At 38.9% G+C, this 18620-nt stretch overlaps 1 protein-coding gene across 5 annotated transcripts in view; it reads right to left on the bottom strand.

Moving 5' to 3' along the window:
- LOC148442371 (ferric reductase 1-like) overlaps positions 1–18240 on the bottom strand; it is a 52767-nt gene extending 34527 nt beyond the window's left edge. For 4 of the 5 annotated variants that reach the window (XM_088464025.1, XM_088464027.1, XM_088464028.1 and 1 more), the window contains exons 1-5: positions 18132–18240; positions 16493–16694; positions 11686–11822; positions 5409–5500; positions 23–86 (exon numbers count right to left, since the gene is read on the bottom strand). In XM_088464025.1, coding sequence (XP_088320151.1) covers positions 23–86; positions 5409–5500; positions 11686–11822; positions 16493–16688 — 489 coding nt within the window. In that variant the 5' untranslated portion in view covers positions 16689–16694; positions 18132–18240. The remainder of the gene's footprint in view (positions 1–22; positions 87–5408; positions 5501–11685; positions 11823–16492; positions 16695–18131) is intronic. The other variant, XM_088464026.1, reaches the window with a different exon arrangement.
- Positions 18241–18620: the final 380 nt, after the last annotated feature.

Here is an 18620-nt window from a genome sequence, read left to right as displayed (position 1 = left end):
TGTGTACCATTTACAGACTTACTGCAACTATGGTGTCACTCTCCAAACCAGTCCAGAACGTGGTGTAACTACTCAAAACAGTTGCTCTGCAAAGAAAGAAAGAGGTTTACAGTATATTGCCTTTCTTTATTTTTATATTTTACAAAGCGCTACAAAATGTACACATCATCGTATGTATTATGCAATGTTAGCTTATTTTAAAATATTGTGACAAAGGGCTCTATTCAGCAAAAGTGAAGGTGTTGCCCAGAATATTATCGCGCAACATTGTCACGATTTTTTATCAATTATACATATTTATGGCTGCTATTCAGCAATATTTTGGTTTTCCGAAAACGGTATCTCCTGTGTCTGCTTATGTGCATGCTCAGTCATGCGCTCGGGAATAGTCTCTGTCCCTGCTTTGAGGTGACAGTCGACGGATAAGTCCAAATACAGCCTGTCCAAATTGATTGACATGTGTCCACAGGCTTTATATCAGTCTGTATACATGTATATTTATGTGCTTTTATATTTAAAAATGATATATACATTTCAAATATAAAAGCACAGAAATATACATCTTTTTTAAATATAAAAGCACATAAATATAAATGTATACAGGCTAATATAAAGCCTGTGTACACATGTCTATCAATTTAGACAGGTTTGACATGCTCTAGAGTGACTTACCTGTCGGCGGTCACCGCAAAGCAAGGACGGAGACTGGGCAGAGTTACAAGATGCTGCAGGGACTTATGGGAAAATTTCCCTCTGTACCTGCGGTTTTCTGGGAATTTAATGCATTTTTTCATCATATAACACCATTCTGAGATGGCGTTATATAAAGTAAATATTTTTCGAGTAATTTAAATGCTTTTTGCTTTGCTGAATAGCAAAAAGCGTTAAAGCCCTGTAGAGATCAATTACTGATCCCTAGAGTGGTACTCTGCTAGATGGGGATTAATGGAGAAGATTATTGCATTATCTCCTTCATTAACTCATTGCTGAATAGAGGATTTACATTAAAAGAAAAAAATTACGGAAATCATAGTTTCCGTATTTTTTATGTAAAATAAATCATTGCTGAATAGACCCCAAAGACAGTTATTCTGTAGTGTAGTCTGTCACTTGAGTGCAGCTCTCACCTGATATTGTTATAGACAAACCTTAAATTCACTCACTGGTAGCCCACTCGCATCATGCAATGTAATGTAAACCTCATCCGCCATTTGAGAGGCAGTTAAATGTAAAGGAAACATTTCCCTGGCTAAACATGGAGTCCAATGTGAATCTCAAAAGGAGTATATTTACCGAATATGTTTTGTGGGCAATCCCTGGAAAACAACATTTTGGCAGGAGGAAGGGGTCCCTGCCAAAGGCAAGTATCCTCAGGAGTGGGCTCAACCACTCAATTTACTATAGCTGCTGCTAATCTGTCAGATTGAACCCGGCTGTTAACACCATAGCCCAGACTAATTTATGGGCTATTTTAAACACATTTTACGGGAGAGTAATCCTTCCAATCTCTCCCTATCAACCCCCACTGACACATACACAGGCCACGCTGGGTCCGAACCCCTAAGCAAAGTGATAGTGGTAGTAATCACTCACTTTGCTTCTAACCCTTTGTAGGGATAGAATATTTCAGAAATTCCATTCCGACAATATGGTTTATCCCTTATTAATATAGCACCACCACAATATGCTGTACATTGTTTTACATAGGAGTCAAGAGTCATCAGCGTGTTTTTGCAGGCGCAAAATGTATGCCTCCTAGCAGGTCAGGATTAGCATAACCATGGCTTTTCTTTACTGTCCAGATACTCCTCATTGTTCCAGGTTTCCAGTCATAAGTGCCAGATGTGAGAAGGTCTTCAGTGACACATATGCATGCATTTGCTTTCTGATCATGCACCGCAAAATCACACTGGTGTAGTACTCCTTCTGCATGAGCCCCAAAATGTTTCATCAATCCTATGCTCTGCCATACACAGATCCACACTAGAATCAATATTGTCAGAAGCCAATTAACCTAGCAGTTTGTCCTTGAACTGTTGGAGGAAACTAAAGCACCCAGAAGAAACGAAGTGAAAATTGGGAGAACGCCCAACTTTTGCCTTTTCTACTTATTGTTTATATGAGGGTCAGCTCCTCATTGGAAGCAGCGGGCCTACAGGTTTGTTTGCAATTTAATTATAAATAATTTTGACATAATTTCTTTCTAGCGCCCCCACTATCTTTGGTTGTGATATATTCAGGTACAGTGCCACATGTTTGTTTGCTGCAAATAATACAAAAAGTGTATGTTCAGCAATATCCAAAACCTAGTTCTCTATTGAAACTCATATCAATTGTAAGTCTCAATATGTTATATACCTACTAATCTGTCCTTGTGGGCTATACTAAATAGGAAGTACAACATGCGCTTTAAAGTCTAGATTTATGGAACACAGAAGAAACATTATAAATAGATTTTTGATAGTGTTCCTAGACATTTTTTTCGGAGTCACATTTTGGTGATCCAACAGGTTTAAAACTGATTGGTTTGGAGGTGGTATCTAGGACATGTAGGGCTGGAGACCGTTTCAGGATCCTATGCAGACAAGAAGCTGCATGGACCCTGAAATGCAATCTCTCAAACCACAGGGTTTGAATGAGAATATAGATTTAGAGTTTATATAAATATTTTATGATCTATTAGAAATTAAAGATTAGCATTAGATATTTCACTTATTTGCTTATTAACAGGCTATAATAGCCTAAAAACAAAATGTCATAGTAAATTAATTAATTACTGTCACACTCATGTAAATGGTAGCTACCTAAAGATTAGTTGAGGGAGATACAGTTTATGATGTAGGAATGCAGAAACATAGAATGAAATCAGCTTCTGTAAAGTAATCAACACAATGTCACTGTACAGTAATCAGTACAGGCATAACAAAGTCTGACAACTTCTCTCTGTAATACAGTTCCCATACTAACCATCGAGGTTCTTCTAATTAAATAGTTTTTTTTGTTGAAGAAGAGAAGTCACATAAGCAGAAGTATTCCACGTGTGGGTCGAATCACAAAATAGGGTGACAATCTTTTTTTATACTGGAGAGCACCACTTTTTGGCATCCCACTAGCAAGTCACTTATGTTTGTGCTCTAGCTTCAGAATGTTTGGTGCATATTCCATTTGGTAGTTTTTCACCCTCAGAGGACATCACAAAAGGGTTAGGCTACATGAGGGAAGGTTAGGGTGAGGCGCTAGGGCGAGGGTTAGGCTATATGAGGGAAGGTTAGGGTTAGGCACTAGGGAGAGGGTTTGGCTACATGAGGTAAGGTTAGGGTTAGGCGCTAGGGCGAGGGTTAGACTATATGAGGGAAGGTTAGGGTTAGGCGCTAGGGTGAGGGTTAGGCTACATGAGGGGAGGTTAGGGTTAGGCTACATGAGGGGAGGTTAGGGAGATGACGTATTTTGACATGGTCAATGTCAATATGTCAAAAATGTTGACATTATGACTATGTTGACAATCTCATGTTGACATTATGAATGTCGACAAAAATATGCCTCCCCCTGGAAAGTTCATGATTGGGATTCGTATATACTGTATGCGCTATAATTGGCTGAACACAATAACAGGCCTAATACAGTATGATCAAGTTTTGGGGCATTATACAGTAGTTGCACAGAGGAAACACTCTCAAACAAACAACAGGATTTGCCCCTTTGTGAGCTGCATAAATACATCAGAAAGTGACTGTATTAATAGTGGTTAAATGGATTAAGCCTAAACTAACATTTAACATAACCTTAATTATAGTCTTGGGTTTTTTTTAAAAAAAAATATTTTTAAATAATGTATATCCTGTCCCACAGTACCAAGGGAGTCTGCAACATGTTTTGCTACTTACAAAAAAAATAAATAAAATCTCTCTCAACCCCCCCTTATGTCCAGCCCCTGGCACCCCCAAGCCACGGCGTGGTTTGCGGGGGTCGTTGTTGCGCCACTGAAAGCAATGGATTGTTACATTATTTGCAACATTCGATATTTACCATCTGATTGCAAGTTTTCACTGGTCTGCATGATCTTATTTGTTTTAAGATACAGTGTTACATGTACATCATTGCACTATTTAGAGCAGTATTTTATATGTGTTTTATGATTATCATGTGTATTAATTAAATCAGATTTATTCTCATCTGGCAGTGCTCCCAATATTTTTTTCTTGTTTTATTTTACGGGCCTAATTATCTAGAATTTACACTACTGCAACATCTTTGTACATTTTAAGGGGACTGCATTATGCTTCAATTTTTGGGTCAAATGCGGGATATATCTGCGACATTCAGCCACTCAGGCGACATGGAAAATAAGTGGTAAAGGAATGAGTAACAGCTTTACTTGTCCATTCTCCATAGGTACTGAAGGGATTCTTGTTCAATAAGAATAACTAGCTGAATAAAGCTGGGTACACACTTTTTCGATTGCAGGCTGATCGGGTAAAACTGTCCCGATCAGCCTTGCAGTGTGATCCGGGGTCAGCTGCCTGTAAGCCGCATACACACTGTGGTGCAGACATAGCACAGTGTGTACAGGCTTCTATCGGATCGGGAGGTCGAAACGATAAATATTAAACAGTACAAAAGATGCGACCTCCCGATCCCGACAGCTGCAGGAGCATTAAAAGCCGTATATCGGCTAACGCTCCTGCATCGGGACATCGTACACACCTATACAATCCAATGGCCGATCTCTCGATATTGGATGAATGGCCTGATGATTGTATAGGTGTGTACCCAGCTTTAGCTTGTTGGCTAGTAACTTTTCATGTATAGGATGAAGTGTAAAAGGGCTTTTCAGGCTTCATTAAATTGGCCTCCAAGTCTTAAAATACTCTGCAGTCTGGGATATTTCCTTAGAACTTGCAACCTGTCTTGTTTAGTTTGTATAACTTAGTAAACAAATGAGCACCACGCCTCTACAAACCAAAGACTGGTGATAACATTATGTTCCCCATGACATAAGAGATATGGAGCTTCTGAAAAGATTGTAAGGTTATCAATCTTCAAAATAGCTTTGCGAGTCTCCTGACCGGTTCTTTCCTTTTAGCAATTACTGAAATCTAACCACAGACTGAACCCAGTCTGTTTGTACATAGCTGTAAAATGTTATTAAGCACTTATTTCCTTTATGAGTCAAAACATTGTTGCAAGCATGATGCAACAATGTTTTCCATTAAAAATAATAATAAATAGTATTAGAGATAAGAAAAAAGGAATTGAGTAGCGAGAATATTGAACAGAGGAAAGTAAAATGACATACTTTTAATATTAGGCAACACTTGTAACCTTGCATCATTCAATAGATTTAATCTGAAAAAGATAAAATGACCCATACAGTATCTCAGGTGCAGTTCCCAATTCCCTACACATACCTGAAGCGCACAGGTCCTTCACCTTCAGGAGCCGTCCATGAAGCAGTGATAGACGATTTTAAATTGCCACTTGTGTGGCTGACAGCGGTGTCCTACATAAGATAAAATAGGAATGAGGTTTTAGTTTCAGCAGATTTTGATATTTATTTCATATACACATACAGTATCCTGTAGTAGTTGGCAGTATATTATGTAGCAGAACAAACCACATTTCTCTCTTTTTTGCATGCAGAGCAAATACTGCATGCTCTTGCATGCTACACACACACACGTATTAATATATAGGGAGATACATACATTTGTTTTTTTTAACACATTTGAAAGGCTAATACAGTAGATTACACATTGATATTTAATATTGGCATACAGATTAGAGGGCTACACTTTGGAATTGTTTTGGGTATTTTTACTTCTACATCTACCCTGTTTGGATTTAGGAGTTAGGACCTATAAGAGGCAGATGTCTAGGTACTCCTGGTAGGTTTTTAGCACTTCAATTTCATCATATTGCCTTATGCTGCTGTCATTTACCACATCAGTTCTGCTTTTATGAGGCAGAGGGTCTCCTATAGAAATGTATGCAATACACAATTTGCACTCACCACCCACCCCCACAAATTGCCCTTTTTACTGCACCAAACATTTACACATCCATAACAATGCTGGCTGAAATTATGTACTGTGCTAAATAGACAGGAGTTGGAGAGGAAATGTAAGCATGGCCAAATTAAAGTATTGGGGTGGTCGTAAGGTATAGGTGTACTATGGCTCCTGCTCAACTCCTTGTCAAAATATGAATGGGCGCCGATTGGCTGCATCTAATTGGCTGTATACATGTGAATACTTACCTTTTAGGTCAATACTATAGTAATGTTGGTGTTGCAATGTTTTCACATTGGGTTATATTAGCAAATCAGTCCACAGCAATAACGCATAATGCCATTTAATCTTTTAAATGGGAAGGCAACTGGTTTGTGTACGGATATGAATTTAATAAAACCTTTAAATTTCGTCTTTACAGATTAATCTAATTTCCTTTAACATAGAATGTGACTTTGGGGCTGATTCACCATTGAACACTAGTCCTCCAGGATCCCTAACTGGTCACGTTTTCCCAGACCACTTAGTAATGAAAGCACCTGTGCACCAGCTAACCCATATATGAAAAGATGTGTTGCTTTCATTCCTAAAGGCGGCCACACATTGAGCATTTACAGGATCTACACGAACAGACAATTATCGGCTGCTACGGCTAATAATTACATAATTGTGTATGGCCGTGACAGAGTTCAAATCATTACTCTATCAGGTATGAGAAATCTTCCAACATGCTCAAACCATGCTATAATTGCTGCTTGGATCTGACAGTGAATATACTCACCATCAAATAGAGACCAATTATCGGACAGTGTATGGCATTGTCAGATAATTGGAGGTATATTTACTAAAGGTTGCTTTTGGTGTGTTTGTAGGTGATTTTCATTTGATTTTGCAACTCAGAGATTTACTAAAGTCAAAATAGACTATGAATTCAAACATAAAACCAAACATTGATACTTTCACATAGACCACTACAGGATCCTCTCATTTACTAACTAACTTCCCGCTATTTCATTAACCAGCACCAGGCTGAACCAGTCGGAGTGGTAATGCCCCAGCAGGAAGGCACACAGTGTGGGGTCCTCCTGGCAAAGCATTAACCAGCCCCAAACTGCTCAGCCCAGGGCTGGTAATCCTCAGAAAGTGGGGACCCCCTCCAAAAAAATGGGGTTCTGCCTCCCAAGTATCAAACAGCCGTGGCTTTCAGCCCAGAGCTACTCCCTGCAGCCCTGGTGGCAGTGGATGCAGGGGCAATGGTAGTAATAAAGGGTAAATATTGTTTTTCACAGTGGGACTACAGGTACCAGGGTGTCTGCCCTATGGCACTTGTAGAATTACTGGCATTGATACTCCCACTATTTAGGTGCTTTTAAGCCTAGGAAGCATACACAGATCTGTGCATGCTTCTTTTTTACATGTGTTTATACCAGTCAAAATAACCAACATTGAATTTGATTTTGAAATCGAATGTTAGTAAATGAGAGATTTGGCCAGTGATTTATACAGTAAATTTTGAGTTCATTTTATTTGATTAAAATAAACAAACATCAACTTAAGAATCGACATTTAATACATGTACCCCTTGGTCTCTGTCTGCTGGTGAGTTTAAACTCACAGTAGTGTATGGCCAGCATAACTGACACATTCTACAGATCCACAGGTGGTCTGCAAAACATAATGGGCAGGGCACTCTTCCCTCATGTGCTTTGCCATCCCTCACTTATACCATCACCTTCTCCCCACTGCCTACAACCAACGGCACCTTTCTCTTGGGTATTAGGACCGTTGATGAGGCGAAGTTTATAAACCATGTCCATGTCCTGCAATGTTCTGTACTGTAACTGACTTATAAGACACTGTGGGCCCCTTGTGATGCGATATAAATAAATGATAAGAATAATAAAAATAATAAAATATTGTTCTGTACGTCAAGGACAAGAAATGATCCAACAGGAAATTGTATCATCTTACTTGACAAACCACCTGCTCAATTCCTGCCCTACACCCTCTGGCATCTGCTCTTTATTTGATCCTGCAAATTAAGAATCTAAATTTTTAACTTCATGTTTGATCACATACCCTCATAAATCAATCGTTCCTGGTCTCATGTACTAATTCAGCCTTCACGAACATCTGTAATATCTCTCCAACGATGGTTATATTTCCATCATTATATAAACTGTGATCACATCAACAAATCAAAATCTGACTTCAAAACTCTGATTACTAACCCATCCCTCAGCTCCTATGTCCTTCCAAGCTTAAGAGACTTGCCTGCACTTTCTTTCCTCACACAGCTATGGGTACCTCTTCAGTCAGACTTGATTCCTAACGCTCCACAGTGACTGCTGATACGGTTGTTCTAGTGGTATGCAGTCAGGAAGCAGACGATTGAAATGCCGACCGCCGGCTTCCCGACTGTGCAATCCCAACAGGGGACTAACGATAAGTGTCAAAATCCCGACACCTATCATTATCCCTACGTTGGGAGCCCGACGCCTGGCATACCGAATGAAGGATAAGCCGGGCGGTTTGCCGGGATGGGGGGGTGGGGGAGGGTCAGGCACCCCCCTGGAGGGTTAGATTAGGGGAAAGGGGGGTTAGGCAAACCCCCTCAAGGGTTAGGTTTAGACTGCGGGGATGGGGGAGTTAGGTTTAGGCACTTACGGGGGGGTTAGGCACTAGGGGGGAGGTTAGGGTTAGGCACCCCTAAGGGAGGGTTAGGATTGGGGGAGGGGGGAGGGATAGTTATACTTACCTTACTTATCTGTCGGGATCTTCACTGCTGCCGGTCTTCAGGCGTCGGGATTTGACATAGGTCCGGCGGTCACTTATAGCGATCCCGTTCGAATTCTCCTGGAACTCTCTGCTGCATTTGACACTGTTGACCACTCACAAGTTATGTCAACACTACATTCCCAGTACTTAGGACAGGAGCCCTATGGCTCTCATCCAATGTATTAAATCACTCTCAGTGCTCATTTTCATGGATTTACTTCCTTTATCAGCTGTAGTACGATTCTCAGTCCTAGTTTCTCTGCTCTTCTATATCTATACAATTTATTTTGGAAGACCTTAGGATTTTAGCGTAATCTCTATAAGGAAAATACTGAAATCCACATTCTCTCCCTATATCTCTCACCATCTGTGTTGGCCCAAGTTACTGTATATTTTTATGGCATTTCATCATGGATGTCTTTTCACCACCTCAAATGCAAAACTTCCAAAAACAGAGTTATTAATTCCCAGGACCAAGAGAAGATACCCAACATCTTACTGTTGACATAATATTAGACCCATGAAGACTTTTACTTCGGTGTAATTTTTGATTTAGAAAAGCACCTGTCCTTGTTCAAATTCTGTTACATACAACTAAGCCTTTCTAAATACACACTTGAGACACACACACACACACCTCTGCAAAAAATGCAAGTCATGCAGTCATTATCTCCCACAAATACTATTGCAATTTCCTCCTTACTGAGCTTCCCCATACCAGACGTTCACCCTACAAGGTTTTGAATGTAGTGGTTAGACTAAATACCCTTGTAAAAAATTATTCTACTGCTGTCGTTCCATAAATTGGTTGCTTGTACACTACTATAATGGAACTCAAAACAAAATAATTTTATCGACACACAAAATCATGAGCAAAACGGCACCAACATACGTATCTTCACTTGCTTTAAACAATTTCCCAAGTCAACCCTCTCTTCTGTAAAAGATCCACAATATCTGCATTTCTTATTCGCGTTCACTATTCCCAGTTACAGGACTTTTTGTCAGGCTGCATCCACGCTGTGGAATGCCCACCCTTGCACAACAAATCCTTCTTCTATCTACCAAATATCAAAGAACTCTTTGAAAACTCCTCTCTAATGCTGCCCATCCACTAGCAGACCTCAAAATGACTGCACGATTACGACATTGTAATCGTGCAGTCGTTTCAAAGTCTGTGATGTGCCTTCACTGAGCAAGCAGGCACATCAATCATCTGCAAACATGCTGAACCTGACGTTCTCGTCAGGTTGTTCAGCAGTTTTGCCCGATGATAGATGTGTAAATGACCTGTGGGAGCGCGCATCGCTGGTCATTTTAGACATTTTTGCAAACAATTTGCAAACTATTTATGAATGATAACAATATCGTTATCGTTCAACTTAATAGTCTAGTGGATGTGCACCTTTAGAAAGCTTATTAGATTGGCAAACTAGCCTTCTATCCTTATTACGCCTCTGCCCTAATTGCCACTCCTCTTCACACAAAACTTACATGTGTTTTCCATCTATGCTCAAACAGCCTAAGATTTACATTGTTATGTGCATATATTGGCTAGACTCATAAAGCGCTTTTTACACTTGCAATTTGGCTAGTCCAATATGTAATATGTGGAGTATGTAGACTTTGAATGGTCAGTCTGACCTGTACAAAAGAGGAAAAATGGGTCTGATGTGTTTGTAAATGGACAACACTTTGCTGATTTACTCCATAGAGGAAATGGAAAAAAATGGCTCATGATGATTGTGAGCATAGGTTACCAGTAGCTAGGTTATCACTTTCACTAAATAAACTCCAAGGCATAGCGGCAAGGGGACAAAGAGCCTGTGTATCACATATGGAACTCGGGCATTACAGTGCCTAATACGGTTATAAGGGTACAGATCTACTGTATACACCCATTTTTAACAGAAGCACACGCTATGTATAATAATACATGCATAAAGGATGATTTTGCAAAGAAACAAAAAGGCATAAGCAGACAAAGGAGGTAATTAATTGCTTCTTGCTAGCATTAATATATTTCTGTGATTAATACTGGGTATTACTACAGTTAATGGGGGTATTACAGAGCATTATTCTTGTTGATCTGTTTACTAGACAGCTTTGTATACGCAACAGTCGGGAAGCCGGCGGTCAGCATTTCGACTGTCGACTTTCTGACTGCATTCCCTTTCCTACAATGCATTAGTAAGTCAAAGGGTAGTAGTGGTATGCAGGGACATGATGGGTAAAAATGGAACACATTACTTTTCATATGTAATGTATGGTTTTATCCCTACAGTGCTACAGACACTTGATGGCGCCATATACATTAATGCATAATAAATTAGTAACCTTGGACTTCATTATTTTACAGCTTTATAATGTGCAGTCATGCATTTCATTTGGTGTTGCACTATTTGCATGTATACCACGGACGCTTTTTTCGTGGCAGCCTGCCATATACATGGCAAATCACGTGGATTAAAGGACACAAAGTTACAGATTTATAGTATCATGTGATCTTTCCACATTTTTAAAAATTATTTTATCTGGGCTGTTTCTAATCAGTATTTCCTCAAATTTTATTTTATTATCTAGGTTGCCATGGAAACATAGGATAAATGGTGGTCGCAATGAATAAGGTGGAGCCAATAATGACGATAATCTTATGTGCTCCTACCTGCACATGTAATCCTAAAATTACGGTGCACAATCATTCCAGCCCCATCTTTTAACTACATCTTCACCATGTGCATTCATTTACCACTGTAAAAGGTAGCTCATTAATACTTTGATGAATAAGAAAACAAATTTGATTACATGCTGCCACATTCAGGTAAAATAGATGCTCCTGCAAAATGTTGTAGTAAATGTCATCAAATCTGGTGTATGATACAGTAAATGATTAACTTACTGCTCCCGTACTGCATGTTAGTAGTTGAGTGTTTGCATCTGTTTTGGAAAAACTTCCAGTAATCCTATCACCGCCCACCGATCGAGCCTCAAGCAGGAATCCTTTAAAACTACTGCCAGATGTGGACTGTATGGTTACTAAAGTAGAAATGAATAGAACGATTAGTGGGCAAACATGAAATTTATTAAAGCTCGGATTGTCATTAATATACAGTAGGTTTACTTTAGAGGCAATGCAGTATTGTCCTTGGAAGGATATTCTGATTTTGTCTTCTGTAAAACAAGTATTAGGGTATATTTACTAAAGTGTGGGTTTATAGAGGTGGAGGTGTTGCGCAACCAATCAGATTCCACTTACCATTTATCTAGCACCTTTCTAGAAGATAATAGCTAGAATCTGATTGGTTGATACGGACAACTCTACTTCTATAAACCCGCACTTTAGGAAACATGCCCCTTAGTGTCTGCAGTAGAAACATGGACAAATGTAAACACTTGTTCCAGTATGTTACAGTGGGAAAGCCATCAATTTACCAGTGACCCTTACATGCAGGTGGCAGGCCACATGCTTCATTAATATTCATGTAGGTCTTTTCTCGCACTGAGAGATATATGAATATCAGTTGCTGATGGATTCACCATATTTATGAGGAAGTCGTGGAAGCCTGCATTACTGATGAGGCCTGAGGAACCAGTTTGATTGCTTATGCTCCTGAGTGAAACCCCTGGCTCACCCAATGCATTGTCTCCTGTGGAAATCTTCTGATGAGAAAGTGATACTAATATCCCTGCTTTGAAATTGGATCTGCAGTACTATGGCTATGTGCTCTGCATTTTATCACGTCAGTTGAAAAATGGTTTGCTGGAGCCGCATGCCATGTTCTGCAGTTTTTTACCATTACAGCCTCTATTTACCGTCTACATCTCTAACAATAACCTTTTCTGCTGCAACAATAACAGTAGGAAATGTAGATCTCTACTGATTCCCCCTGGGGTAAGGTCTCATTATAAATCAGCCACGTACAGTAAACCTGAAACCAACTGTCTCCTTCTAACAAGGTGTTTTCAGACTGTAATCTCTCTGCACAAATGTTCAGTTTATCTGGGATTAGACACTGGGTAGCAAGGAACAAAATCCTCTAAATCAATTAAATATTTAATTGGTCTCTACTCTATGTTGTTGAAAAAGGTACAAACAAATGTATAATATATTCATAAAAGTTAATTGAATTGTAAAGAAAAGAAAAATGTCAGCATGGCGAGTTAATTAATTTTCTGCAATCAAATTGTATAGAATTAAAATTGGATAAGAATTTTCTTAATGCAATTTAAATGGTGTGTATGCTATAGTAGTACAATTCTTCACTGCAGCGTACTGTACATGTTATGCTAAGGTAAATATGAAAATCTTTGTGCATTAATCTTGAGGATAATTGTATGCTATAATACACACCATTTAAAGTGTAATTCTTCACTGCAGTGTACTGTACATGTTATGCTAAGGTAAATATGAAAATCTTTGTACATGTGCATTAATCTTGAGGATAATTGTATGCTATAATACACACCATTTAAAGTGTAATTCTTCACTGCAGCGTATTGTACATGTTATGCTAAGGTAAATATGAAAATCTTTGTACATGTGCATTAATCTTGAGGATCGTTTCAAACATCCTTGAGGCTGCTTGCCAATTCAGTAAGTGTGGCTATGTACTACACTTACGGGAATACACAACTTGCAGATTTTTGTTCGCAGCCCCATAGAGGGAGAATGGGCTTGATGGGGGGGGAGGAGGGGTCAGCTCTGTTGCTGGCATTTCTGTGCCGTTTCATGGGCAAGTCGCCCCCTGCGTGACTAATTCAATTGCAATCTAATTAATGTATGACAGATTTCACTTTTAAGTTTTCTGAGTGAAGAGATTGTGTAAGCGTTATTTGGGAATGTGCAAGCATGGGCTCCCTTTCATATATTGCCAATTTTTACCATTTTACACTTGTATTCTTTTTAAAAAAATATATAAATCACAATGAATTGTCTAAAGCCGGGTACACACGTAAAGATTTTCTGTCCAACCATCCAACTAGTTGATTGGTTGGAATGAAAATCTGGTAACTTATGGGAGTAAATGATGATCAGCAATTTGCTCCTAATTGCCAGAAAACAGATGAAAATGGTCTCAGACAAGTTTGTTAAATGTTTGATCTAAACAATTTGTTCAAACAACAGTTTTTATCCATTTTATGGCATTTAGGAGCAAATTGCTCATCATCAGTTACTCCCATACGTTACCATATTTTCATTCCAACCAATCAACTAGTTGGATGGTTGGACAGAAAATCTTTACGTGTGTACCCAGCCTTACTCCAAGTAGGTAATGACAAGTGGGTAATCCGAGGGGGGATCTGATGAAGCGATTTGCAGCATTGCATGAGGTGGGCTACAATGACAATGAGATTTACCAAGATTGAAATCACCACGCTGCCGTCCAGCCCATTTCACTACAAAGTAGTTGTGGGAGTGTTACTCTTCCGGAAGTCAGTGGGGATTTCCCGAAATTTGGGAGTTTTCTGAACATTACAGGAGAGTAGATAATTATGTTCCACAATTAGTGGTGTATTTGTATACCTAGAAAGCTAATTACTCAAAGACAAGTACAGAAAACTATTCTGTTTCGCAATAATCATGTGTGTTGTAGGAAGGGTGGAGGAATGTGTAAGGAAAATAATGGAAACTTTAAATCAGACAAGCAATACAGTACTGTACACACATCCACGTTGCAAATGCAGTGTGCACAAATGAACAATATTCTGGGCTTTTAATAGTCAGAGGCAATTTTAAGACATTTTACTATAGTGCAGTGTTTTTCAAACAGTGTATGTTTTCAAGATCTTCTAGCAGGAGCACAAGTGTGGTCATTCACTAACACAATAGATCTACATATGTATAAAAAAGTACTTGCCATTGTGCGCACTCTCCGGGGTCTAGATAAAAATGAAAAAAAAAAATTGTATAGTCTATAGTTTTTTCCTTTTAATAGTCTGCTTCTGGTTGAGTAATCTGGTCAGGGTAATTCTCCACTTAAAGGATGTAATCAGTAATTTTATATAATGTACTTTCCTCCATATGGATATGTAAACAAGGAGAAGATATATTGTGTATAGTAAAGTATTGTTTATTTATTCACAACATCCATTAAAATCAAATCCTTAATATGCTACCAAATAACAGAAAAAGCAGCGTACCAGATTGAGGGAGGTGCAAATATCTCACACCCAAAACTTGCATGTATGAAGTTTTTCCAACCACCTCCTGGATATAAGTGTTTGGAAAAACTTCATACATGCAAGTTTTGGGTGTGAGATATCTGCATCCCCTCAATCTGGTACGCTGCTTTTTCTGTTATTTGGTGGCATATTAAGGATATCATTTTAATGGATGTTGTGAATAAACAATATTTCACTATACATGATTTATATTTTCTCCTGGTTTACATATCCATACAGAGGAAAGTGCTTTATATAAAATTACTGATTATATCCTTTAAGTGAATAAAGGCAGAGAATTACCCTGACCAGATTACTCAACCAGAAGCGGACTATTAAAAGGAAAAAACTATAGAGAATATAGAATTTTTTCATTACACCCCAGAGGGTGCGCACAATCGCAAGTACTTTTTTATACATATGACAATTTGAGGTATGTGAGACCAACTCGACGTATTGGGTGTTGCACCATTGTGTTGAAGCGCAAGTTTCTCTATACCATTTATACAATAGATCTACAGGTGGTATTAATTATTCCTGAGGATAACTTGCACACATTGTTAGGGTTCCATGAGGACCAAGTTTGAGAAACACTGCTTTAGCGCAATCCAGAAAGAATGAATGCGGGGCTGGGTTCGGGGTCCCGGCAGTCGGGATGCCGCCTGTCAGAATACAGACAGTGGAATCAAAACAGTCATAATTCTGACACCTACAGGCAAGTCCCCTTCCCCTAACCAACCTTTCATACAGCCTAACTCTATCCCCTAACCCGAATACCATCGAGATGCTGGCGGTATTCTGAGCACCAGCATCCCGCCTGCCGAGACTGTAACTACATCCCGCCTGAAGGCTATAAACATGTGGAATCTTTTGACGACTTATATACGTTACATGTATGGAGACTGGCCTGATTCTGCAAAGGGTATTATTTTGTCAGCAAATGTGATGTGAATCAGTAAGAATCAGTGTATTTATTCTATTAAGGATAATAAAAAAATGTGAATAAATATGGCATTAAGCAGGGTTCAGACCTATACAATTGTTGGGCCGTTCTTTTGGTTCCAGACTCGTTCATGTGATATCTTCAGAATGTGTATGCACCTTCCATCATGTTTACTCGGGAGAAAACTGGTCGCATCGAAAGATCAGGTTTTATGTGCAGTTTAATATTCCTCCGATTCCATGGTACAATATTGGCCTAAAGCTGAAGTGTATACACACTACTGACCGTTCTGCCCAAATGCCTCCAGCAGCATCACAGCCTTTGTGTCTTTTCAGCAGATATTTTAGACACATGAATTACCTGGATCGCAAGTTATATTGTAAAGGTTTGTACGCATAAATTCGCCACTATGAACGGAACTTCCGAATGCAAGTGTAATCGAATGTAAAAGCGCATTGAAAGTATAATTGTACAAGTGTGTACCCAGCTTAAGAGCAACAATAAGATATCCAAGAAATGCCATTATCGGATACAATGGACTCAGTATGGAACTACATCCTGTTTTATATATTTAATAGAAGCTTTATTCCTTCAGTCTTACCTGTTATTACGTCACCAGCAGCAAACGTAGTGTTAGACACTGTGATGCTATAAGGGGCTGCAGACGATTGGGGGCTATTGCTCCCATGTGCCGGAAGCATGGAGTCACATGACGGACTTATTTGTCCACTTGGATAGCCAGAGACAGCCACCAAACACCCAGCAACACAAATGCACAGCATTAATCTATGTTCCATTTCTACCTGAGGAGACAAACAGAAGGTAACATGGTGTGCTGTATACATGTAAAGCATTTTTATGCAAATATATATGAGTGTGAAGAAAGCAATGTGTATATGACACAAAAAGTATTTATGCACTTGTACATCTTTAAACCGTTGGTCAGCGATGATTTATTGCAGAAGGAAACAGTTACAGGTTTCATTGGATAGTTATATAGTATCCAATGTATGAATATTCACCTCCTGTCACACACTTGGTTCCATAGCCGTCATTATTAATGCGCACTCTCACCAGCTCTCTCTGGTGCCAAAGATCAGTATGAAAACAGACACATTTACACTATGCACAACTCTGTATAACCCACAATGCCATTGATATGCCTTTGTTACCCAACATGCCTACACCCCGTTACACCCCTTCTGCATTATTAATGGTTGCGTCTGCAGGTTCTGGAGCATGCAGATGCAAAAGCATGCAAGATACGCCAACAATATTGGCCTTGCATTTAATTTTGCATCAGCCCCATATTTAATGAGAAGACAAAGTTACTCCACCATGATAGTCCTGGTTTTAAGAATATCCATGCTTGAGTCCAGATGGTTAAATCAAATTGACTGAGGTACTAATTAAGTCACCTGTGCTCAATTATGGATATCCTTAAATCCTGGACTGTAATTGTGGAGTTTGGGAACCTCTGAGTTATAACATACATTATATTCCACAGTTCAGTTTAGAAAATAGCAATACATTAAAATAAAAAGTACCTTAGATAACAATATTCTAGTCCAAGCAATTATGATGAACAAACCATTAAATAATAGAGAAAATAGTCAAAGCTAAAACAGGCAAAATCACAAATGTAAGAGTTTTCATTGGCAATATTGCTCTTTATCACATCACTAAATATATGAAAAGGGTTATAGCTTATAATAGTGCTCTGATAATACTGGGAAAGCCTATTTAACAATTATCACAGCACTAATCTCCCCCCACACATTTTCATAACTCTCCCCAACACCTACTACACCACACACTCCGCTCCCCCTTTTGGAACAGTGGTCAAATATTAACAGAATGGAAGGTAGGCAGAGTTTTTACAAGCTGTGACTTGTGACCCTAAGTATCAGAAGAATGTGTGAAGACAAGACTTTTCTATATCAACCAAGGAAAGGCACTACATGTAAGCATGTGCTATGATGTGTGCACTGGATGGCTGAGGAACAACGAAAGAATTAACATTTCATTTAACATTAATAAGATGTGCATTTCTTCATTATATTTGCATAATTCCATTACACAATTTCAAAACATAATTTCTTCATTAAACTTGTATAATTTCATTACATGCAATTTCCTGAGTTAGCCACATCTGGTGTTTCCCTAATAATTTACAAATATCCTGCTTTAGAGAACTAAACTACACACACTAAAATAACACGTGATTTTGTACCACTCACTTGAAATAAGCCTCCACAGCTGAACGCTGCACACTGCAGAGGAGCACAGGTAAGGGAGAGGGGTTGTGTTGCTGGTTTACAGTCTGCAGCTGCAATAGTTTCCTATTCACAGGTGTCTGTAATGAGAAGAAAGACTGTACTACTGTAGTTTTTATCCTCCACCCCTGAGGGTGTGGCTTATGTGTATAAAGCTGTAGACTGTTCCCTGAGTTTATTGACAAAATCCAATTGTTTCTTTTCTTCCACAATAAGTACACTTTGGTTGCTGGAATGCCTTGTGATTATGAGCTAATCAGCAAGGCTGGTATATATAAGGTACACAGAGTGAGACCCAGCTGCTAAGTAAAGTAGCATCATTATTATTGACCAAGAAAGATTTTGTAGCCTAGTTTTCTATTCATATAAACTTTTTAATGGTTGTGTCTATTATCTATTGTGAATTTAAATTGCATTCCTATTTGAAGTGTCTATAGGGCATATTTATCAATG

Source organism: Taudactylus pleione, unplaced genomic scaffold (genome assembly GCF_031769625.1).
Source record: "Taudactylus pleione unplaced genomic scaffold, aTauple2 ptg001563l, whole genome shotgun sequence".
In the NCBI taxonomy this organism is placed as follows: domain Eukaryota; kingdom Metazoa; phylum Chordata; class Amphibia; order Anura; family Myobatrachidae; genus Taudactylus; species Taudactylus pleione.
Note: the sequence above shows the minus strand (reverse complement) of the source record. Positions and strands in the feature narration are given on the sequence as shown.